Source organism: Opisthocomus hoazin, chromosome 4, assembly GCF_030867145.1.
Source record: "Opisthocomus hoazin isolate bOpiHoa1 chromosome 4, bOpiHoa1.hap1, whole genome shotgun sequence".
NCBI lineage: Eukaryota > Metazoa > Chordata > Aves > Opisthocomiformes > Opisthocomidae > Opisthocomus > Opisthocomus hoazin.
This window is the reverse complement of record NC_134417.1, coordinates 50925435-50951561: the sequence shown is the minus strand read 5'-3', so window position 1 is coordinate 50951561 and position 26127 is coordinate 50925435. Positions and strand designations below refer to the sequence as shown.

General features: G+C 45.0%; 1 protein-coding gene across 2 annotated transcripts in view; it reads right to left on the bottom strand.

Annotated features, from left to right (window-relative positions):
- The window catches only part of TOP2B (DNA topoisomerase II beta), a 76807-nt gene extending 52073 nt beyond the window's left edge, over nucleotides 1-24734 (bottom strand). For both annotated transcript variants that reach the window (XM_075418993.1, XM_075418994.1), the window contains exon 1: nucleotides 24539-24734. In XM_075418993.1, coding sequence (XP_075275108.1) covers nucleotides 24539-24601 — 63 coding nt within the window. In that variant the 5' untranslated portion in view covers nucleotides 24602-24734. The remainder of the gene's footprint in view (nucleotides 1-24538) is intronic.
- Nucleotides 24735-26127: the final 1393 nt, after the last annotated feature.

The window sequence follows — 26127 nt, the reverse complement described above, 5'->3', positions numbered from 1 at the left end:
CCCCCTGCCGGCGTGCGGAGGAGAATGAAAAGAAACAGGCAGAAACTGGTGGGTCGGGATAAGGGCAGTTTAACAGAACAGCAAACAGAGGGAAACAGGAACAACAACGATACAAATAAGGAGAAAACACAACCACGAACCATACGACCCAGACAGCCGCTCTCCCGAACAGCACTGGCGCTGCGCCCCCTCCGCCCACCGGAACCCAGAGTGACGTCACATGGTATGGAATACCGGGCTTTGTTTGGCCAGGTGGGGTCAGCCCCCACCCCCCGGCTGTGCCCCTTCCTGGAGTCCGGCGAAAATTAACCCTGTCCTGGCCAAACCCAGGACATTATCCACCCCTTATTCCATACCATCTACATCATGCCCAGGTCCCCCATTGTCCAGTTGATCACCACCACTTCTCCTGTCTCCAGATATCATTCCCTTAGTCTATGGATCATCACTCTAAAGTGTCCATTGAGTTCATTTAATCCATGACTTCGGGCTCCATCCGTCGTAATGGTCTTCCGTGGCAGGAGAGGTGATGTGTGGTGATGGGCGGTCACTTGCTGCATCCGGAGCTCATGGCTGATGTATCTGGTGCGGCCCGTGCCCACAGTCTGCAGGAGATGTTGATCTTGATGAAGTTGCTGGATGCCAGTTGTTGAAAACCAGGTCCAGTTCCATCATTGCTGTGCTCTGCTAGGTTTTCATCGAAAAAGTCCATCCTTCTTTAATCTGGAGAATTCTTACTATGCTACTACTGGTACAAAATATAACAATTATAACAGTGATAACAGAAAGTGACAGGGTTATTTAACAACTAACTTTATACAATTTATTTATGGACTATTCTCGCCCAAAATTAAATCCCCATGAGGTACACATCGGACTTCCCCATCCTTCCACATTACCCACCAGGTACACCCAGGTCCTTGAGCAAAAGCAATCCCGCGGACGGGCTTGCCTTTGCCCGAGGCAGGACTAACCCAAACCGTCTTCCCTAACATGTTCCGCATGTGCACTACAGGGACTTTATCCCCTTCCACGGGGCGCTGAGGTTTTGACTGGGCAGGACCAGCCCGGTTGGTGGACCCTCTGGTGTTAACCAACCAGGTGGCCTTTGCTAAATGGGTATCCCAATTTTTGAAAGTCCCACCCCCCATTGCCCTCAAAGCGGTTTTTAGCAGCCCATTGTAACGTTCGATCTTTCCAGAGGCTGGTGCATGGTAGGGGATGTGATACACCCACTCAATACTGTTTTCTTTGGCCCAGGTGTCTATGAGGCTGTTGCGAAAGTGAGTCCCGTTGTCTGACTCGATTCTTTCGGGAGTGCCATGTCGCCACAGGACTTGTTTTTCCAGGCCCAGGATGGTATTCCAGGCGGTGGCATGGGGCACAGGGTAGGTTTCCAGCCATCCGGTGGTGGCCTCCACCATTGTGAGCACATAGCGTTTGCCTTGGCGGGTTTGTGGCAGTGTGATATAGTCAATCTGCCAAGCCTCCCCATATTTATATTTTAGCCATCGTCCTCCATACCACTGAGGCTTTACCCGCTTGGCTTGCTTGATTGCAGCGCATGTTTCACATTCATGGATAACCTGTGCGATGGTGTCCATGGTCAAGTCCACCCCTCAGTCACGAGCCCATCTGTATGTCGCGTCTCTTCCTTGGTGGCCCGAGGTGTCATGGGCCCACCGAGCTATAAACAGTTCACCCTTATGTTGCCAGTCCAGATCCACCTGAGCCACTTCAATCTTAGCAGCCTGATCTACCTGGTGGTTGTTTTGATGTTCTTCAGTGGCCCGACTCTTAGGGACGTGGGCGTCCACGTGACGGACTTTTACAGCCAACTGCTCCAGCCGGGCAGCAATATCTTGCCACTATGCAGCAGCCCAGATAGGTTTGCCTCTGCACTGCCAGTTGTTCTTCTTCCATTGCTGCAGCCACCCCCACAAGGCACTGGCCACCATCCAAGAGTCGGTGTAAAGATAGAGCACTGGCCACTTCTCTCGACTGGCAATGTCTAAAGCCAGCTGGATGGCTTTCACCTCTGCAAACTGGCTGGACTCACCTTCTCCCTCAGCAGTTTCCGCGACTTGTCGTGTAGGGCTCCATACAGCAGCCTTCCACCTCCGCTGCTTCCCCACAATGCGACAGGACCCATCCGTGAACAGGGCATACTGTTTCTTATCTTCTGGCAGCTGGTTATACAGTGGGGCCTCTTCACCACGTGTCACCTCCTCCTCTGGCGATGCTCCAAAATCTTTGCCTTCTGGCCAGTCCATGATTACCTCCAGAATTCCTGGGCGACTGGGGTTTCCCATTCGGGCGCGCTGGGTGATCAGCGTGACCCACTTACTCCACGTAGCATCAGTGGCGTGATGCGTAGAGGGGACCCTCTCTTTGAACATCCAGCCCAGGACCGGCAATCGTGGTGCTAGGAGGAGCTGTGCTTCAGTGCCGACCACTTCTGAAGCAGCTCGCACGCCTTCATATGCTGCCAGAATCTCTTTTTCAGTGGGAGTATAGTGGGCCTCGGATCCTTTGTATCCCCGGCTCCAGAACCCCAGGGGTCGACCTCGAGTCTCCCCTGGTGCTTTCTGCCAGAGACTCGAGGTTGGGCCATTCTCCCCGGCTGCGGTGTAGAGCACGTTTTTAACATCTTGCCCCGACCGGACTGGACCAAGGGCTACGGCATGAACTATCTCCCGTTTAATCTGCTCAAATGCCTGTCGTTGCTCAGGGCCCCATTCAAAATCATTCTTCTTCTGGGTCACGTGGTACAGAGGACTCACAATTTGGCTGTAATTTGGGATGTGCATCCTCCAAAAACCCACAACACCCAGGAAGGCCTGTGCTTCCTTTTTGCTGGCTGGTGGAGACATAGCTGCTATTTTGTTGATGACATCCATTGGGATTTGACGGCACCCATCCTGCCATTTTATTCCCAAAAACTGGATCTCTTGAGCAGGTCCCTTGACTTTACTTCGCTTAATGGCGAAACCGGCTTTCAGAAGGATCTGATCTATTTTCTCCCCTTTCTCAAAAACCTCCTCCGCTGTGTCGCCCCATATAATGATGTCGTCGATGTACTGCAGATGTTCTGGAGCTTCACCTTTTTCCAGTGCAGTCTGGATTAGTCCATGGCAAATGGTGGGACTGTGTTTCCACCCCTGGGGCAGTCGATTCCAGGTGTACTGGATGCCCCTCCAGGTGAAAGCAAACCGTGGCCTGCACTCTGCTGCCAAAGGGATGGAGAAGAATGCATTAGCGATGTCATTTGTAGCGTACCACTTGGCTGCCTTTGACTCCAGCTGATACTGAAGTTCTAGCATGTCTGGCACGGCAGCACTCAGCGGTGGTGTGACTTCATTCAGGCCACGGTAGTCTATTGTCAGTCTCCACTCTCCAGTAGACTTTCTCACTGGCCATACGGGACTATTAAAGGGTGAGCGAGTTTTGCTGATCACTCCTTGACTCTCCAGTTGACGGATCAGCTGATGAATGGGGAGAAGGGAGTCTCGGTTGGTACGATACTGTCGCCGGTGCACCGTTGTGGTCACGATTGGCACCTGTCGTTCTTCAACCCTCAGCAACCCCACAACGGAAGGATCCTCCGAGAGACCAGGCAAAATGGACAGCTGTTTAATTTCTTCCGTCTCCACAGCAGCTATGCCAAAAGCCCACCGATACCCCTTTGGGTCCTTGAAATAGCCTCTCCTAAGATAGTCTATCCCAAGGATGCACGGAGCCTCGGGGCCAGTTACAATGGGGTGCTTCTGCCAGTCCTGCCCAGTGAGGCTCACTTCAGCCTCCAATACACTCAGCTCTTGGGACCCCCCTGTCACTCCCGAAATGCAAATGGACTCTGACCCTTTGAACTCTGATGGCATTAAAGTACACTGTGAACCGGTGTCCACTAGAGCTTTATACTCTTGTGGATCTGACGTGCCAGGCCACCGAATCCACACCGTCCAATAGACACGGTTGTCCCTTTCCTCCACCTGGCTGGAGGCAGGGCCCCTCTAATCCTCGTCAGAGAATTTGCTGCTCACCTGCTGTAAAAATGACTTGGAGGTCCCCTCCAGAGGATCGGAATCAAGGTCAAACTGTCTACCTGGTCTGGAGAGCTGGCTTCTGGAAACTGGAGCAGCATTTTTCCTAACAGAATCCCCTTTTGTGACTGTTTTACCTCGCAACTCACGTACTCGTGCCTCTAGACTTGAGGTAGGTTTTCCATCCCACTTCCTCATGTCCTCTCCGTGGTCACGCAGGTAAAACCACAGGGTGCCCCAGGGTGTATAGCCTCTGTATTCCCTCTCCTGAGCAGAGAAACGCTTGCCCCTAATAGCTGAGACACTGGCCCATACAGGTGGGGAGTAGGACATGTTCTCTTTGATTTGCCGCACCTCCCGGGCCAGTTTCTCCACAGCTGAGACAAGAGAGGAAGAGAGACTTTCCTCATATTGGCGGAGTCTGACAGCCACCTCATCCACTGTTGGAGCGTCTTTACCTTTCCAGTTTACAACAGCCAGTGAGTTGGCATGCGAGGAGGGTGCGCTCCGCACAAACTTCCTCCACATGGATTGTGAGCACTGGAGTTCATCTGGGTCTGTGGGTACCTGCTCATCGTCTGTGTCACAGTAAACCAGCTCCCGCACAGCTAATTCCCTCAAGTGCTGAATACCTCTTTCCATATTGGTCCACTTGCCAGGATAGCATACAAAATCATCACTGAAGGGGTACCTCTCCCTCACCCCTGAGAGAAGTCTCCTCCAGAGGCTGAGGATTTGTTCCTTTTTCCCAATGGCCTTGACAATGCCCCCATCCCTGGCCAGGGATCCCAGCTGCTTGGCTTCCTTGCCCTCTAATTCCAAGCTGCTGGCCCCATTATCCCAGCACCGCAGCAGCCAGGTGGCAATGTGCTCGCCTGGGTGGCGGCTGAAGTCTTTCCGCATGTCTCACAGTTCGCCCAGGGACAGGGACCGGGTGATGATCTCTGTCTCTATCTCCCGTGATGACCCTGGCTCATCGTCATCCCTCCCGGAGCGATCTGCTCTCTTTGCGTCTTTCTTTAGTTTTACGGGGGCGACTGCTGCCGGCACAGGTTGGTCCTTGGGCTCAGCCACGCTGCCTGCGGCTGGAGCTGGGGCTGGAGCCGCTGCCGTGCCCGCTGGGGAAACCAAGACAGACCCTGCAGCTGTGGCAGCGGCAGTGCCAGTCAGGGGGGCTGTGACTGCCTGCTGGGCTGGAGGGGCTGCAGGGCCAGCTGGGGGGGCAGCGCCAGTCGCAGTGCCTGCCACTTCGCTTCCCCCCCTTTCCCTTTTAAGGCACTGAACAGTGTTGAACATGGCTCGGTAGGCATGGGCCAGACCCCAGCACATTGTGGTGATCTGTGTCTCTCTCCAGTTCCCAGGGTGGCAGCACACTTTTTTCAGATATTTTACCAGATTGTCCGGATTCTGTATTTGTTCAGGGGTGAGTTTAAAACACACCGCAGGTGCCCACTGCTCTAGGTACTTGCCCATGCTGTCCCACACACCCAGCCACTCACAGCTATCTGGCCCCGGGGCAGGTCTCTGCAGGATGTTCTTAACGACTTGTTTAACCCTAAACAAAAGCTGAAGCCCATTCAGGAGGCAGAACAAAAGGAGAGTGCTGGCCTGAGCATCCCACGGGTACTCGAAATTCTCAAAAGCCGTTAGGACCAGCCTGAGGGAGAGAAGGGGGGCGAAAGAGTGGGGGAAGGTATCCCCTCCGGTTTTCCCCACAGATTGGGTTTGATTACTAACAAATTCTAAGACATAGGATCCGAGGTACGGAAATGACCGCAGTGCCGCATGCAAATACAAGACTAATTTCATGCACAGTGATGTTATCATATCATAAGTCGATATCATACAGTACAGCAAAATCATCATCCTGATCTTCTTTCCCGAGGTAACAAACAGCACGGCGGCAAACACGTACAGCAAGTAAGGATTTACGTAGCAGAGATATTTGATCAAAGTCAGAAACATTTTTACCGGCGACTTTAACACAGTAAATGCGTATAATAAATTTTAACAAAATCTATGAAAGCAGTTTTAATACCCGCTGCTCAGCCCTGCCATTATCCCCGCTCCACGTCTGGGCGCCAAATTTAATGTTTTGGTTTCAGCTGCCACCAGCAACAAAAGCGCCACGCGGCCGCCCCTCCCCCTGCCGGCCTGCGGAGGAGAATGAAAAGAAAGAGGCAGAAACTGGTGGGTCGGGATAAGGGCAGTTTAACAGAACAGCAAACAGAGGGAAACAGGAACAACAACGATACAGATAAGGAGAAAAACACAACAACGAACCATACGACCCAGACAGCCGCTCTCCCGAACAGCACCGGCGCCGCGTCCCCCCAAGCCACGAGCGAGTTCCCGCCGCGCCGCGCCCCCCCCGCCCCGGAACCCAGCGTGACGTCACATGGTATGGAATACCGGGCTCTGTTTGGCCAGGTGGGGTCAGCCCCCACCCCCCGGCTGTGCCCCTTCCTGGAGTCCGGTGAAAATTAACCCTGTCCTGGCCAAACCCAGGACACCAACTTTGAAGCAGGTATTACATGACCAATAAAAGCCATCAACAGACAAATAATGAGGACAAAACGCACTCCCCACTCAGGTAAATATTTTACTCCTATTTAGCTATTTCCAGTAAATCTCAGTATAAAGTAAAAACAGGCTAAACTCCAGTCCTGGATTAACCAGTGACCACGTAAATTTCTCAGCCAGAAGAAAGTATCATCAGCTCGCTCTCAGTTTAGCCCTTGTTGCAGCCTGAGACTGAAAGGGTAAGAAAGCATATAAGCATATAGGAACAAGGAGCAAAGGATACTGAACTCGCCCAACCAACTTCAGCAGATTCAAAGAGCCAAACACCAATCTATAGCACACAATTAACATGGACAATTCTCCCCATATTCTAATTTGTCTTCTCCAGCTTCTACTACTTAAGCTTTGATGCTCCACGCCCCCCAGCAGGCACAGGAATAAAGCATTTCATTCTATTTGGAACAAGGGAGATTACCATTCTCTTCTAGATTTAGAGTCCACATTTTTCTAGTTTATTTACGGATACTTCAAGAACCTTTGAGACAAACAGACAGTGTGCCAGTCAGTAATGACAACAGCCAATTGTTTGGCCCTGAGTAAACCTGAACAGGCCAAATGAGAATCAAACATTCTCTCCTACCCAGTCCTGTAACTGACAGCATCCAAATAAGAGGGGGAAAGAACCCAGTGGACCCCACAACCCTGCACCAGGATTACATGCAACAGAGTTGGAACCACAACACTAACTCTCATGACTTCTCTTCTGGAGCACATCACATCTCCCACCAAACAGGGAAGCTCCAAAATTGCATGCATGTGTGATTAAAGTAGTTTGGTATCTGAGTTCATTTAGTCTCCACACTGTCATTTGGTCTTAAACTGTGACAACCCCATGACCACAACCCTAAAAAGATTAGCCATGTAGCAGCTAAGCAAGCAGAAAAGAAACAGAACTTTGCAAACAGATACATTAAACTGACATATGGAAGAAGAGGAATGAGAAATGTCACTAAAGAAGCATTGCCAATAGTTGCAACATAAATTTTATTTCATTGAATCAGTTCTGTGAATGATGTCCAGGCTTCCAAGGAGCTTCACTGCATGTGTATATAAATAAATAAATATATATATTTCTGACCTTACTGGTTTTACTTCATGATCATCTTTGACATCATACCTCACAGGAGCTATTCTTCACTCCATAGCTGTGTTAGCACCACTTTACTATGTTCATTTGTTCTAAAGGGACCAGCGATTAGCAGGAAAAGAAAATATTATTTCTCAGATGAAGTAGGTGTTGAAAGAAGGGAAAAGAAGAAATGCAATTCATACAGAAAGCAAAAGAATTACAGGTGTAAGGACCACCAGAATCTTGTTCTCTTCCATTTTCTCCCACTTCTTAGGCTTCAAGAGGTTTTTACCATCAGCAAAGTACATGATGGTCAGTTACCACATGCCCATTTTTCAGTTGTCATGTACATCTGTATTGTACTCTTACGGTTGTTCTGAGACAGCTCTCTAAAATGCTTCTACTTCTACAGCATCTGAGGACTAAGGTCTAACTATGCATCACAACTCATTAACCCATTAACACAGAATAAGAACCCAGATTTTAGCCTAACAAATTTAGGCCACAATTTTCCTATCTCCAATAGCTCTGCTTGTCCCCCAACATGCTTGCAGAAGTCAGGAGATTAAAAAAAAGTCAATTGTATTGTGACTGAATGAGTACCCCTAGATTGGGAAAAAATGCTACAGAACAGAATTATTGGGAAAGGATTCCTACAAGCCACTGCCTTTAATACAACACTCAGAAACTCATTTCTGTTTTCCAGTTAAAGTCTCACTAACAGCTTGGAGGAGCTTATACTTTACAGCTTACCAGTAAGAAATGTACAGAGTACCAAATTTACTTCTGTTGAGATGCTACCAACAGGTTGTTGTGATGTTGACAGACAACAGAGGTCACACCTAGACAAACGTTGCTGCCTAAAAAGAGCAGGTCTTGCAGAAATGTCACTTCTTGGGGAACAGTGAATTTACTTTAATTCAGTCGTGGTAAGTATTTTCTATTTACTCCCTGTGACAGCTACATCTATTATCTTTTATCACACACTAATTAGCATGATTATGTATTAAGAGGGGAAAAAACACACAAAAGATCAGCATAATATTTTTTCTTCCTGGTCAGTGATTACTAAAAAAAGAAAAAAGTAGTCTTAAAGAACTTTAATTCTGTAGTTTTTATTAAGACATCACAAACACCTTTTCAGTACGCTCCACTTAATCATTTAAGTCATAGAACAGGACAGATTTTATTTGTACAACCCTCCAAGTACAGTATACATTCTGTCTACAAAAAAATACTCATCTTACAGAAATTCCTACACACTATTGAAACACAAGCATATAAACAAAATCCAGAAACTGTTCAACTACATAAACTAATGTTATTATGCAGGCATGCAAGCACCAGAAGTCCGCAGAACTGCAGTTTCCCAGACCAAGTTTTCTAGGCTGTGCTGTACTCTGAAAGAGAAGACCAGCTCTGAATCCCTGCATCTCCATCTTGAATGGATATTTTTGGAGTTCAAGTGATGTTTAGAACTCATCCCGAAAAAGAAAATCTTCATCACCAAATCCACGACATAGAAATGTATGGACACAAACTTCCTCCACAATCTTTCCATTGTTTTCCTTGTTAACTTCAAAAAAACAAATTAAAAATGCTTTCATCTGCTGAGTTTCTATTACTTAACTACAAATAATTATATTAGGAAAGCCCCCTGTCCCCCCTTTTTTTAACTCAGCAAGCATTAAACTGAAGTGTTGTTAAACTGACAATCTCTTCCGTATATTTAGGAATTTTCTCAAGAATGTCTTCTTGTATTCTGTCCTGTATGAAAGATCTTCATATTGTCAGAGCTCAAATACCATTTCTCAAAACAGCACCAGCTGTTATTTCATGAGAAAACCCCTACAGAGAATTAACCAAGAGTCACAAAGGGCTTAAGTCTTCTGCTTCACAGTCAGTCTGGGTTTTGTTTGCTTGTGAACAGGTTACCCAATTTTCAGGGTCTGCTTTGCAATCTTAATGTTGCAAATTTTTTTTTCCTATAGTGTTTGGCTTTCCCTACATTCTTCTGACCCCATGCACCAGTACAGGCTTGGGCAGACCTGCTGGAAAGCAGCCCTGCGGAAAGGGACCTGGGTGTGCTGGTGGATGACAGGTTAACCATGAGCCAGCAGTGTGCCCTGGTTGCCAAGAAGGCCAGTGGGATCCTGGGCTGCATTAAGAAGAGGGTGGCCAGCAGGTCCAGGGAGGTTGTCCTCCCCCTCTACTCTGCCCTAGGGAGGCCCCATCTGGAGTACTGTGTCCAGTTCTAGGGTTCCCCAGTTCAAAAAAGATGAGGAGCTGCTGGAGAGAGTCCAGCGGAGGGCTACAAGGATGCTGAGGGGACTGGAGCATTGTGGCCATATGATGGTACGGACTCAGCTTGTGGTGCAAGTGAAACCAAGTTTATTTTGCAAGCAGTGCTTTATACATCTTTACCCAGACGTTAGTTCCTGGGAACTTTCTATCCCAAGAAGGCAGCTATTTGCGTGAGGTTCTCTATTCTACTTCTGTCCAATCCGTAGCCATATCATGTGCCAGGTCAGCCAATAAGGTTGCTGATCACGTGCTGTCCATGCACTGGCTGACCCTCACTCCGAGGGCGACGGAGCACTGGAACAGGCTGCCCAGGGAGGTTGTGGAGTCTCCTTCTCTGGAGATATTCAAGACTCACCTAGACAAGGTCCTGTGCGGCCTGCTCTAGGTGACCCTGCTTCAGCAGTGGGGTTGGACTAGAAGACCCACAGAGGCCCCTTCCAACCCCTACCATTCTGTGATTCTTACATTCAAGACTTCACAGGTTCTTGACAGCCTTTCAGACTTTCTAACCCTCCAGACCGATGACAAATATACACATCCACATAACATGTAAGTCAGCACGATGACCATCCTTAAGTAGTTTGGAATGTTATAATCTATTGCGCTGTGCATCCTTCATTATAGACATGCAGTTACATTTCATACTGTGCCCTCAGATGTAATGGGCATCTTAGACCCTCTCAAACACAGCATAGTGGTAACTGCATGGAAAAACCAACTGATTCTCAAGTTGATAGCAGTTGCTGCTCAATTTATTGCATTGACTATTGTGCATGCTATCACAACCACATTTTATTACAGTAACTGCTTTCTCTAGTATGATTGCAGTTTCTCTTTGCAGTTGTTTTTGCTATAAACTTACCTATTACTGTGTAAAAGCTGTAGTTATTCCTCCCTTTCACCATCACCAGAGTCAGAACCCCAGCAGCTTTTAACAGATGACAGTTTGGCACAAGACTTTTACTGTCTACCTTCAATCTAAGAACTCACACATTTGGTTTTGGCATCTTCTTGCTTCACATTTTGCATTTTTTTCTTCTTACAGCCCCCACCACCGAAATTTCTGCATATAACAGACTACACATGACATCCATACTATGTCAGATTTTTAGTGCCTTTTATTTTTTTTGATGAAAACTGGGTTGTGTCATCTTCCTTTCTGTTTTGAAATCATGTTGAGTCACCATGCTGAGTTTGGTTACTTACGCTGCAAACAGCTGTACTTCAGCATGCTAAATCTTAATACACATTCAATCTGGACAGTTTGGCAGCCCCAGAGAAAAGCTGTTCCTATCTAAATAGAGAATAAAATGTAAAGCCACAACAAAGAACGTAGATTTCATCATCACCATTTTCACTGTTGCCTTAAGTGGAACGTACACCTTTAGTCTGACTCCTTACTTTAAGTGGAAGCTTTATTTTTATTGAAGTAGCTGAATTTCACATTGTTGCAAGAAGCTGAAAATCCTGAAAAAATGTTAATGTCTCTCCCCACTTACAAAGACTTAATCCTGTATCGGCCACTGTCATCTTCTCCTCCAAACTGTAAAATATCCCAAATAACAAAAAAAACCACCTAAACAAAACAAAAAAAAACCACCACAACCCAAAAGCTGTTTTTCTTTAGTCTGACCATTCTTTCTTCCCCATATTAGGTGACCAAAGAGGGATAATTTTCTAGATTGGCAGACAAGCATAAACAAACAGAGAAGAGATTAGTATGTGAACAAGAAGTTACCTCTATTTTGGCTTTGTCTTGTCTGCTTTAACCTCCTACAACTACTACAGGAACAATTGTTCTCCTGAAAGGCAAACGCAGCCCTGGGACATTAGAATTCAGAAAAAGCACATGGCACTTGTCCTACATTCACTTAAATAAAGTGTAGGATAAGTACCTTTAGTGGGACATGACAGTAAATTTTGAGCTTAATTAAGCTGTAAAACCTAGGGAGGTTAATTAAGTAATGAAATCCAGGGATGTGGTAGATTTTCTACCACTTATAGTTCAAAACAAAACTACCTCTTCTGAGGAAGATATGCTATACCTCAAAAAAGTTTATAGGTACAATATGGTAATTACTAGATAGTTCTATGGATAACATATACTTGACTGTACTGTGGTGTCATATGTTGGATCATAGTGACCTCTTCTTGCCTTAGAAAAATAGACAATGAATACATTGTTACCTAGACATCTTGCAATTTTCCCAAAGAAAACTCTGGCTTAGTCTACCTCCCACCATGAAAACAAAACTGGAGGGAGTTTCAACACAAACCACACTCCTGCTGTGTTTAACAAAAGGTTTGGTTCTCCTGCCAAGACAAAAACACACAAAAGTAACAGCTGGCTCTTACCACAGCAAATTTCCATACACTACTGCATACCGTTAGTGGCATGAACTAAATCTCTCTATTGTATCATCCCCAAAGCTGATCATAGGAAGGAGTTCCCAGTAAATGCATCCAGAACTAGTCTCACTCTTGCAAGACCAACATGTTTATTTCAAATCCCTAAATTTTTTCTCTCCTGGCTTGGACAATTTGCTCTGGACTCTGAAAGCATCACATTATATAGAGTTTTATTGTTTGATGATTCAGTTATAGAATAGCTTGAGGATGGTCAGATTTCCCTGTAACAGAAAAACACAGCAGTTAATTACTGCCAAAAGGGAAAAGTTCCTTCTGCCTTCCCTCCTTCTTTGTTTCTCTGCTCCACATTACGGAATCAAACCAACCTCACAATAAGGCAGTTCAAAGACCAAACGGAGCCTTCCCCCCATTTTTTATCAACTAGAAGCAATCAGTTCTCATTTTCCTGAACAAGCTTGCTAGAGAATCAGACAAGTACTAGTGCAATAAAAGAGTAGAAACATACAGCTAGAATAATAAAGTTAAAAAACTATACTTAGCATTAGATTGCTTAGTTGCACCATGAAATAACTTTCTTGGAATTACATAGCTTCATCTTCCTGTTAAATAGCTAAACAAAACAAAAGCACCACATTCTTGTTTCAGGACTATTAATGCACAATATAGTAGCACACTAGATTTAAATGAAAATTTATGTATTTGCTTTCTCCACAAGACTTTTGAGAAGTGAAGAATACCACTTTTGTGAAAATATATATGCTCAATATAATTACTTCTGACCAGAAAATTATTTATATTGTTTTAAATATGAATTCCCTTATACTTATATTAAGTTACTACAGCAACAGTTCTGCTTTATTTGGCACAGGTTTGGATACAATCAGCAGTAGATCCTGATCTTTACTATTTTCTTTAAAAGCAGGTGTCTAACATTTGCCCAGGCATAATGACAATTTAACTGAATTTTACTGTTAAATTTTTTAAGGGTCTGAAATCTTAATAGTTGTCTATCCACTGACAAGTTCTATGCCAATACTAAATTTTTATATTGTTCACCCAGTATCAAAAAGTACATCCATGGATTCTTTGGTATGAACTTAATCTTTTAAGAATCTGTTTTTCCAGCTAAAATGTAGAGACAAGGACATCACATTTTGCAGATGACACCAAGCTGGGCAGGAGTGTCGATCTGCTTGAGGGTAGGAAGGCTCTGCAGAGGGATCCGGAAAGGCTGGATCGATGGGCCGAGGCCAGCTGCATGAGGTTCAACAAGGCCAAGGGCCAGGTCCTGCACTTTGGTCACAACAACCCCATGCAACGCTACATGATTGGGGAGGAGTGGCTGGAAAGCTGCCCAACGGAAAAGGACCTGGGAGTGTTGGTCGACAGCCGGCTGAACAGGAGCCAGCAGTGTGCCCAGGTGGCCAAGAAGGCCAATGGCATCCTGGCTTGGATCAGGAATAGTGTGGCCAGCAGGAGTAGATAGGGGGTCGTGCCCCTGTACTCAGCACTGGGGAGGCCGCACCTGGAGTACTGTGTTCAGTTTTGGACCCCTCACTACAAGGAGGACATTGAGGCGCTGGAGCATGTCCAGAGAAGAGCAATGAGGCTGGTGAGGGGTCTGGAGAACAAGTCTTACAAGGAGCTGCTGAGGGAGCTGGGGCTGTTTAGTCCGGAGAAGAGGAGGCTGAGGAGGGACCCTGTCGCTCTCTAGAACTACTTGAAAGCAGTTTGTAGTGAGGCAGGTGTTGGTCTCTTCTCCCAGGTAACTAGTGATAGGACGAGAGGCAATGGCCTTAAGTTACATCAGGGGAGGTTTAGATTGGATATTAGGAAAAGTTTCTTTACTGAAGGAGTGGTCAGACATTGGCACAGGCTGCCCAGGGAGGTGGCTGAGTCACCATTCCTGGAGGTGTTCAAAAAATGTGTAGATGTGGCATTTTGGGATATCATGTAGTAGGCATGGTGTTGTTGGGTGGATGGTTGGACTTGATGATTTTAGAGGTCTTTTCCAACCTAGGATTCTATGAAAAAAACCCTGACTCTCACGGAAAAGGAGTTTATTCATGTTAAAATTTAAGACAATTTACGACATTTTTCCTACCGATTCCTAGAACTGCGATGCTCAGGACCACCGAATGAAGTTGTTTGGTCACTGAACGACCAACTGTGTTTGGCCCACTGTTTCATCAGCCAACTCGTACACAAGCCCTCCACTAGCCAAAAAATGGGAAAGTTAGAGGTACTGACATCAGAACTTTCGGTTATCAGCATCTGGTAGCACCTCTTTATAACTCAGTGTTTCCCATACCCTTACCCCTTTTAATGCTTTACTGCATCACCAGTTTGAGTGCTGTGAAAGCATTCTAGACTCTCTGCACATTCACATTTCACAGCACATTCACATTTCCCAATTGCAAAGATTACTTTGAAAGGGAACAACACAACCTGATAGATCCTTCTGACGAACAAAATCTTTGAAATTCTTTCTGTAGAAAATAACTGTAGAAAAAGCTTCAGGCGTGAGTAAGACCACATTCAAGACATTCATGCTGCAAGACAATACAAAGAGCAAGGAAATCAAACAGGCTAGTTTTTCAGCTCGTGTTAACTGGCATAGTAACATGGAAGAAAAGTCAAGCTGTGATACACTGGAAGTAGTGACTGAACCCACATGTGAAGTTTTTATTCTACACAACACCCAAAGTTCAGTCTTCTCTAGCTAGCTTCAGCATTACTAGTAATGTTATGTTAGTGATAGAGGGAAGACTAACATCACTTGGAGGTTACTTCTCCAACTGCACTCTTCAATAGGAAGCAATTCTCCACTGTACTACAGAATCATGTTTTCGAACTCTCATGAATGTAACAGCTATCAGTATATTAGCATTTGTGTACCTTTATGCTATTTGCACATCTACCTTGCATTGACATACTAAACACCTTGACTATGATCGTTGAGGATTTTGTACTTCATAACTTATGTGGTGCCCTGAAAAGGAACACAGTACGATTAGTACTAACCATTAAAAGTCTGCTCCCTAGAATCTTCAAAAGAGGAGCAACATATTTACTTAACACAAGGTACCACATAAAAGGAAATTAATGAGGTTTTTTCTTTTTTAAAAAAACTGTCCTAAACATAGAACAAACTCAAAAAGTTTATGAAAAACCATCACGTTACTTCCTCTCAAATATGGCAGCTTGTTCCACAATAACATATGCATCTGCTTTTTTATTCTTAGAAGTACCTATGCTAACACAGCCACATCTTCTGGCACTCTTAACTTTCAAAATCTATTCTTTTTTGTCACATCAAAGTAAACATGAATCCAGTGGTCTTTTTAAAAAGAAAAAAAAAAAAAAAAGAGTAGCTTGAGTTTAATCGCTCAACTCCTACTATGCAACATCTACTGTTCCTCTGGAGATTTTACAAATCTTGAATTGTTTTATAAGTTTCATAAATATACTATATATTCTAGTCTCGATCCTGCAGTAAACTCCATGAGAAAGGAATACAGGTTTGGTGTTCCAGATATTTACAGCAATTCAGAAGGAGGAAAACAGAGGCAGTAACGAGTCAAAAAACCCTGAGCACTGTTTTAAAACTCCCCCTTCCTAAAACACAATATCCTCCAACAACAACATTCCCACAGAAGTAATTATGAAAAGGCTTCCAGGATTTCTCATTAAAAAAACTGACAATCTTGAAGATCATCAAAACTCTACCCTTTAATTTGCAGTTAAGCATTGCATCTTGTCAGGCAGAAGAATTCACCTCTCCATAAAAAGGTACCATACAAAAGACTCATCAAATAATTTCAAATATACTTTGAGATTAATTTTTAAATCGTTCAGTTCAGCATTTTCATGATCTTTCTACTACCTGATGTGTGTTGATCGCTCAGCTGGCAAAGAAGAAAGTCTACATGGCATATTCTGAAAGACTTAACTAGTATCAGGAAGGGCAGATTAATATGATACAACTTCAGGTCTGCTTTCTCTCAAGTATCTGGACCACATCCCTCCCTCTCCACCAGCAAACTCAGGTAAGGAGTTTCCCCCTCAGCAGATTCCTCACATGCTTATACAGTGTCTTATTTGTGCATTTCAGAAAAATCCTCTCCCAGGTCTGCTTAATAACAAAATAGAATTAACTGCCTCACTTCTTGCAACTGCTTTCCTCCAAGCAACCTGCCTCCATTTTACTCCAAGATGATGGCATAATATTTCAAAGTTTTCATGACAATACTGTAATACAACAGTGGTGGAAAAGACTTTAAGTTAGGATCACAAAACAGTGTGTGACAAAAAAAACACTACCTCAGCCAACCCAGAGCTCTGTGGTGATGCACGGAGGCAATACCCTGAATGACTGCACACAGTAGAACTCTGCATCAGCTGGTCTAAGATGGTGTTATTTTTCCCCAGACACCTTGCCATTCTTGTATCTTTATATCATGGTACACAACTACCAAGGAAATAAACACAAGACTGAAATGTTCACACACTACTACACTATCTTCTCTAAACCGTCAAAATACCCCAGAGCTACCAGAGATTGGGCAGCTGCTTTCCAATATCTCCAGTGAAGCTCACACTACCAGTTTCTCATAGGTAAAGGTGTTCTGCTTAGGGGCTGACCCCACAATTCTAACTGCTCACATAGAAACATCACATATCAAGTTATCTGGTTGAAGAGCTTTTTTTCTCTTTTCTTATTTTATCTTGGCTTCTTTTGATTTATAAGAAAATAACTTTTCAATGTTATCTTACAGGTCCTGCGATTTTGTCACGACGAGAAAATATTGTTCCTTGCTCTCTCCTTGAAGATTCCTTTGCAGATTGAGAAAGCTGGTGTGTGAGTTTTTGGCACCTCACTAAGGCAGACATTCGTCCAGTTTTTCATACACCTGTTCAATGTCTTAAAGAAGTAACAGAAAGCCTCAGTCTAACTAGGCTGACCCAATCACTAAAAAAACAAAAAAACAAAAACACCACAGTAAAAGAAATCAGTACCTCTTCAAGACACACAGCATCCATGAAAGGAGGGGTACTTAATATCTCAATTGCAATTCTACCTCAGGAAAAACACACACAGTACATTAAGCAATTTAATCCTTTTACACATTTTTTTTCCCCCCTTTAAGGTAGCTTTCTAAATTACGGTCAACAAAGGGAAATATAGATTTGATGTTTAGATCTGAACCTTTCAAACATGTTCGTACTTGCGGAAAAAAAACAGAAACAGAATTGCTTAGATGTGTACAGTGTAACAAATATACAGACTTGTCATTTTAACAAAATAAAAAATTAGAAGTACTATAATTTACCTTCAGTGTCAAACTGTATTTATATCTAAATTGGAATTGCATTAAGATGCAGACAGCATCTTAAAATAGCTTTATTAAATGAAACTAGATGAGCTGGTATCTTAGAAAACGTTTAACAACATGCACTTCAAAACATGACTTAAAAGGACTCAGTTCACAAGAGTAAAATCACTTGCAATCACACTGAAGTTTTAAAACTAGCAGATCTGATCCTCTTTTACTGGGGAGGGGAGGAATCTTTTCCTGCTTTTCACATCAGCCTTTTGAGTACTCATTACTGAACTACTTGAAGAAAATGGCATGGAAATATTTTTTTGAACAAAAATTACTAAGATCTGGTCTATCACTTTGCTACTGAGAAACACCTTTTTCGTATGTTTATAAAAGCAACAAACAATCGGTATGTTTAATCTTGACACCTTTGCTGGTTCCTAGAACTTAAATTATATTTGAAATTTTAGTATTTATTTTCAAAGTTCTGTAAAAACATTTTACATGCCTTGACTTAATATTCACTTTAAATTTGGGATATTAGCATTAAAATACATTTTTTCCAAAATACCTGGGTTTCACCACATGTACTTGAGAAGACACAACTACGTCTCCAAGCTTACAATTTTCAAAACAGGTTTCTTCACACACTTATACACATTTAGAACTAGATATTTTTGCTCAACCTGCTTTTGAAAACTTTCAAACCACTCATATAGTGCAGAATAATGCTTTCTTTGTGAGTGACTTGCAAGAAATTTACTATTTTAAATGAGGAAAATTAAGTTTTCTGTACCAGTTTTTATTTCCAGGTTCTCTCTATATGATCTGTAATATATATAATAAATCCTCTCCCAGGGATAGAACCACTTATATCCATCAGCTATAAATCACACGTGCTCCTTTTAATTAATTGAAACATAAACATGCATTGGAAGACTGCTTTTGCACGTAGGCACAAGACAGCTTACAGGCAAGGTAAAAATCTACTTCTGGAAAATAAAGTCTATGAAAATAAAATAATAGATTTAAACAAGATTTTTTTAAAAACCTAAACAGCCTACCTTAGACTACTTAGATACTCTTTTATTTGAAAAGGTTACTTTATTTGTCCAAATGCAATAATTCCTTATTTAACCTCAGGAAACAAGCATAGGTAATAGCTTAGCACAGGTAGCTTAGAAATTAAACGTATACACACACAAATCTAGACAGAACATTAACAGAGGACACGTGCTTGAATGTACACCTTTCCCACCAAACACCTAAAATAATCCCCCTTGTATTTCTCTAAATCAATCCCCTCCCCCGCAAGATATACATTCCTTCCTAGAGTTTATTACAATTTAGGCCCCCCCTTCCACGCATTCAGCATTCTTTCACCCACACTAGAACAAGTTTTCCTCCCAGCTCAGAATACACAGGGTGAAGACACATGTTATTAAGCTGCAAGACTGGCTCAGTTGCAGTCAAAGAGGTAGCCCCGATCTTGTTCCATCACCAAGCCTCTACCTGATATCATCTTTATCACTTCTTTGACCCTGCATTATTCAGGTCTCTAACAAGCAGAAGACTGGACCAGTAAGAAGACAACAAAAGTATTTCCCTGGATGGTGGTGTAGAGGATAGAGGATAAGAGGTAACAACTTTCTTTTGGCAGGCAAGCCATAGCATCTAATGAATCCCTCTTCAGAACTATCGTGTCTGACTCGCCAAACTGAGCCACAAACGTTCCCTCTAGTGCTAGAACATTCAGGGGAGTCATCACATCTCTTTGCAACACTGCTTCTCTAAGGGCACCAGAATCAGTAATTGTACAACAGCACGAGGGAATGTTGCTTCCCCTCAACTGTTGATAATACTACCTAGCTCCAAACCCTATAAAATGCATTATGTCTAATAAAAGTAAATAGTAACATACTGGGTGACCTATTTCAGGTCTGACCTATCTTTCATTGCACAACAGTAGGAAAAAAAAAGGGGGGGAGGGGGGGTGTGAGGGGGAAAGTGAGGGCACACAATGGACAAAAAAAATGCAGCTCTCTGGTCAACATCATAGCAAAAGAAAAGACAGATACTTATAAAAAGCAAGACAGGAGGACCAAAACAAGACTCAGCAACAAAGTGAAACTTCCCCTTGCCCCCCCCCAGTATAGCACAGGAAAGATAAGACAGTAACTAACAGTTGATGACAACTGTGTTCGAGGCCTGGCTTCAGCCACCAAAGAAACAGAAGGGCTGATCCAGATAAAGAAATCGAAAGAAGCGAAAGCTAATTCTGAGCTTTAACCTGGGTTTAGAAAGGCAGCTGAAGAGGTCTAGAGGATTCAGGCGTAGGAACTTCAACCACCTACTTCTGCTTTTGAAACTAATAAAGTGGTAATAAACAGTAATGAGAAGAATAAAGAAGAGCTATTTACACTTGTTTCACCTCTAGGACAGTACGCTTATTTTTAAAAAGTGAAGATTTGATTAGGATTTGGTCATATTACTAGTCATATTTGCTTAACTGTTTGTACTTCAGGCAGGCAGAATCCTGCCAGCTTACAGGAATAGACTCATGACAGAGCAGCAGCATACCATGATTTTCGGGCACCCTGTCATATCCCGACACTCCTCCTCCAAGCACTATGCTGACAGAAGAAGGGAACTCCTGTCTTGCTCCTGCCCAAAAGCCCCTGCTCCTGAATCAGACTAACGGATGAAGCTCAGTATACAGCAACTACGGTCAGATCCTTGGTGCAGGAGAACACTGTTCAGACGTCAGATGCAAAAAGTTACCCATAAACTTAGAAGCCCCATAGTGCAGAATCCATAACAAGGGAATTATGGCATATCACTGGAAACTATCAGACATATTTGTTCTAATCCTCTTGAAACAAGTTACTAAAAGCCAAGTCAAAGGGAAAGCTATCCCTTTATTACAGTTCAGAATATTTGTTTTCAAATGAAATGATAAAAGAAAGACAAGGACCCTTTAACAGAACGGTTGGAGAGGGCTTTATCTGTTGGGGCAGGAAGTTGTTTCATTTTCTTTTCTTTTGAGTCTGCTGTCCCATCTTCTCTATTACATATATATTCTTTTTGTTTAAAAAAATGACAGCATTAAGTTAAAAGTTATTTTCAAGGTAAACTTTGAAACTGCTGAGAAGTGCTAATAGCTGAATTTAAAATATCTGAAATGTTGCTATCTTTTCACTTAACAATATACAGCTACAGTATTGATTCAAACCACGTATAAACCAAATTATACTATACATTATTTCCATCAACTAATAATAGACATTATTTCCATTCTGCTCCATTCAAGGAGCACACAGATTTATATATATTTGGGTTTTTTTTACGAAAAGTCACGTTAACACTTAGCATATATTCACTTTAAGCTAGCATTTCCTAGAACTGAAACCTACCCCTTTCATAAAGGGCAGGAAAATGGAAGTGGTGTTCAAAGTCTTAAATTATTATCAGGAGTCTCAGCTTTCACCTGTCAGGCTCACATAACTCTTGAGGGTCGAGGAAAAAGCCTTGAGAACATTGACAGAAATAACTGATGAAGTATTGCTTGTTTGAAACACTCTTCAACAGCTTTGTGGGAATTACTGTTGTATCAGAACCACCACACTCCACAGTGTTACTTGCAATGACTTCGCTTTCACTATACAAGGCACATTTACTAAAAAAAAAATACTATTACTGTACCATTATGATAGTTCATTTTCTGTAGTCCCTAAACACACAGAAAGGCTGAAAATATGAATTACTTATTTTGCTCAAAGTAAGTTTTTCTCGCATTAGAAAATAGCATTGTTTCACTACTGAAAACTCCTCTAGATACAAATCCATGTTTTTGTAACTAACATACATCTTAATACAACTTAACACTTTTGTGGGTGACCTTTGGAAATCACCCACCAAAAGTAACTAACATCAATCTCTTGGTCAAAATTTCACCTTGTATAGGCTGTTAGACTGAGAAGCTGCAACTTCATTTAAAAAAAAAAAAAAAAAAGTAGTCAGCAACCAGCAGAAAAAAAATGCTCCTCAAAAAATTAGTACATTTCATAAGTCGAAGGTTATCTTCGTTTATTTTCAGTTATGTATGCTAAATTATTTTCCCAATAAACATTTTCAGCTGATATACTCATGCATCCACATCACTGGTAATTGTGCCTATTTACCAGCTAACCATTGCTAGTTACTTTTCTTTAAGTTCTGTTATAGGTAGCTGAAAACACAGATGACTTGCTATTTGTTTCCATGAACATTTCATTTATCTTGCTTTTAAAAGTAAAAGTAGGTATCACCTGATGCTTTTGTGATGTTCTCATTATGAAATTCACTCTAAGGTAAACTCTCTACCTCATGAAGCACCCTTCCTTTTTCACAACTGCTAAACCACAACCAAAGCCAAAGTTGTCTGTATAACTCTTTACTAAAATGTGCGCACCAGATTATGTATATAGGATTTTCTAGTTTGAAACATAAATTAACATCCCACTAAGTTTTAAATGTTTCCTCAACTTCAGAACTAGACTTACTTCTGTTACGCTTCAATTGTTTAACTCACAGTATTAAAAAGAAACCACTAACAACACAAAACACATTACTCAGAATGTAAGCATTTTAGTGGTTTCAACACACTAGAAAATAGTCTAAAAAAATCAAGGTAGTTTCAAAAAGACTAGTAACCAAATAGCAAGTAGTTGCACATTCAGCAGATCTACGGCAAGCAGATTAAAACTGGAAAGCTCAAACTATTACTGTCCCTAGCTCTTTACCTCTCATCCTCAAGGCCAACATATAATATCTACTCATGAACTATGACCTGAACCAACATTTTTTTCGGCCTGGCACACTAAACCAATCGCTAGCCCCTGCCGCATCCATTTCCGTGCCACAACAATATTGCTCTTCTGTAGGCCAGTGTTCTACAGCTGACATCAGACAGGTTTGGCTTTAGGAACTGGCTCAGAAGCCCTATCTTCAGCATTTAAAATGCACTGGAGAGAAAGAAGCAACGTGCTACTGTTTTCTGAAAAAAGTTAACACGGTTTTAGCTAAAATCTAATTACTTCCTTACAACTACTCTGAGACTAAAAAAACCCTTTAATTTTTACTGCTTTTAGATAAGGAAAAGTTTGATTACTTCCAGTTGTAGGAAACTGTTGACTCACCATACTTTCATCCCCATTACATTTAAGAAGATGTTATATTAAAAATGCCTACTCGGTGATTTTCACACTTCATTCTGCAGACTTCTGTACGAGCTGTAAAACTCTCAATTACTTGATCCAACCTAGCCTGTAAAAATCTTCATTCTCAAAAGCTATCCAAAGACCACAGTTGGTAAATACTGTGATCATGCAGTATTACAGGGAGGAGAATAATTTTAGCTTCTCTACTTAGGCTGCTCCTATATCTACACTGTCTAATTTCAAGTGGCACACCCAGAAACTTGCTAATTTTTTAATATACCTTTCCATGTTGCCAGCTTTTTAAAACGAAAAGAAGAATTACCAATATAAAATGGAGTAATTAGAACCACAGATATAGTCCATCATCAGAATACACAGGATTTGTTCACCCCAGTAGTATTATTCACAGTCTTTTCCAACAGCTCAAAGATGTAGAAAAACCCAATAGAAGAACAAGTTTGCTATTATTCTCTCTAAGAAGGCTTCTTAAATGTTCCTAACTCTGTAAAGCACATGCATCTGATCAAAGATGCAGCTACCTCACCATCCATCTGTCAAGATATACTACATTCTGCTTAAACATTAAAGAAGTTACCCTCTTCTGAACTCTACACGGAGCAAGAGAAAGGCAGGCAAGTTATTGATTGGCTGAACCAGAGCCCTTCAGGTCATCTTTGCTCCTCCTTCCTCTGGTCTTACCAAAACCAGAGAGCATCCACTACTACTACAGACAAGGAGAGCATCCCTCTGCACTGCGAGTCAGGGCTAACACTCCGAAAGGACTTTAAAACGGCTCGAAATGCTTCACCAGTTCTAGAGTCAGTTATCAACTTCACCCTTTCAAATCTTATTACTTCTGGCCAATCCATGAAAATCAGTAAAACAAAACAAAAAAACCCAAAACAAAAACCAAAAACAAAAAACACAAACAACCAAAAAAACAACCAAACAAAAAAAAACCCCACCCCACCTTCTTGTCCCTGTTACAGAGTTATAACTTTTGGAAGATAATGAAGTTTAACTCCAAGATACAATAGCAAGCATACAGCTCCAGCCCCTAAATGCCTCTGCAAGCCTCATCACTACCCATCTCCGAAACTTTTGAACTTCAGGTATTGTCTTTTCAGACAGTTGGGAAAGCAGCTGGGATCAACACACAGCCCCTTCGGTACCCCGCAAAGACTTTGCTCTAGCATCAAGAGGCGGTAACTGAGTTTTAAGGGACGACAGATAGCCTTCATCTCACTGGGGAGGGCAGGGACACTTCAGCACAGCCCTACTGACACCCCAGTCCCCGCCAAGGCAGGAGGCTCCTTCCCACCCGTTTGCTCACAGGCAAACCCTCTCCCTACAGTCCCGGGCACCCGGACGAGCCCCCCGCGGGTGCGGGCTCCCCTCCTGCTAACGCCCCCCCACCCCACCCCCGAAGCCAAGCCCCAGCAGCCCGGGCTGTCTGCTCCCGCTCCCTGCGCCCCGGACCCCCCGACCCGGCGGCGCTTCCCCTTTCCCCCCACCCGTCAGCTTCTTCCTAGTTTAAAAGCCAACCCGCGCTTTTTCCACACACGCAAGGGACACAAGAAGAAATAATATATTAAGAAAAAAAGGGGGCAAAACGCGCAAACGATGAAACACAACCCCACAACTTACCACCCAAGTCAGTCCCCCGCTGCCGCCGCCGCCGCCTCCTCCTCCTCCTCCAGACTTTGCCATTTTCTGCCCGTTTCTCCTCAGCTGAAGCGAAGGCGCAAGGAGGCAACCGAGAGGGCCGGCGCCGACGCCGCGGCTCGCAGCGCGGAGCGGAGCAGCGTGGCCCGCCCGCCCTTCGCGCTTCGCCCCGGCCCCTCAGGCGCCGCGCGGGCCCGGGAGCCGCCCGCCCGCCCGCACACAGACGCCCGCACGCACCCCCCGCCGAGGCACCCCGGCACCCGGCGCTCCCCACCCCCTTCGGCCCGCCACCTAGTTCATGCCGGGCAGCGCGGCTGAGGCGAAGGAGAACAGCCCGCCGGGGGGTGGGCGAGAGGCGGCGAAGGGCCGAGGCAGGGAGGGCAGCCCAGGGGCCCGCACAAAAGCGCCTTTCCGCCGCCCGCGCTCAAACTCCAGGCCGGGAGGCAGCGGGCGGGCCCGGCCGGGCCTGCGGCTCCGGCAGTTTAAAGGGACTGCCGGTCCCTTCACCTCACGGCAGCGACGACAGCGGCGGCAACAACGGCCGCCTTAGCGCTGCCGGCCGCCGCCTGCTCCTCTTCCCCTCACCCCCAGGCCCTCCCCCCCGCAGCCACAAAGGCCCGGAAAACAGATTAATAATAAAATCTCCCCCGCGCGCGCCTCCCCTCCCCGCGCGCGCGCACCCGCACGCCCGTGCCCGCGCAGCCCCCGCCCCCCGCACGCACGCACCGCCCGCCGACACCCGGAGCTGGCCCGGCCCGCTCCTCCTTCCCCTCCTCCCTCCGCCCCGTCCCGGTGCCCGGCGCCGCTCCCCCGCCTCGCCCCCCGCGCCCCGTCCCGCTCTCAGTTGGTAACCGCGCTGCCCCCGTCCGCCATCCGCGCCAAAGCCGCCTCCAAGCGCCGCCGGCCCGGGCTGCCCTCCCCTTCCCCCCGCGCCGCGGCCCCGCGCCCGGCCGCCAATCACGCGCCGGAGGCGGGCAGCCGGCGAGGGGCGACGGCCAATTGGAGGAGCGGTAGGAGAGGCCGCGGCCGCGTGAGACGTCACCGCGGGTGGCAACGGGGAGGGGGGGGGCTGTGGGCCGCCGCGCGGGGGCGCTGCAGGGCGGGAGCGGAAGCGGAAGCGGAAAGGAGGGAGGACGTGAGGAGCGGCCCCGGCAGCCGTGGGGAGAGGAGGCCGCGCCTCTTCTCTGCGGGGAGCGCCGCGTGTGTCCCCGTCCTGCCAAGGAAACGCTCTGGGGGGAGCGCTGGGGGTGGCGGGGCGCGGCCGCCCCCTTTCCGTAGCCCGTAGGGCAGGCGCCGCGCGGTAGGCCGGGCAGATGCACGGGGGAGCGGAGGCCGGCCTTCAGCCGGAGCCGCGGCCGATCCCTGCCGCCGCAGCCACTCGGGACAGGGTTAAAGTCCTGATGCTCCAGGCAGGAGAGCGTTCATAAGCCACTGCCCGCTTCTGGGCCCCGGTCCAGGGGCTCCTCGTCCGGGTGTCTCCCTTAACTTCCTTCTGCCACTGCTGGGAAGTCTTCTTTCGGTCAGTGGGATGTTGCCTTGCTGCAGGGCCACACCATAAAGCGCCCTGTACA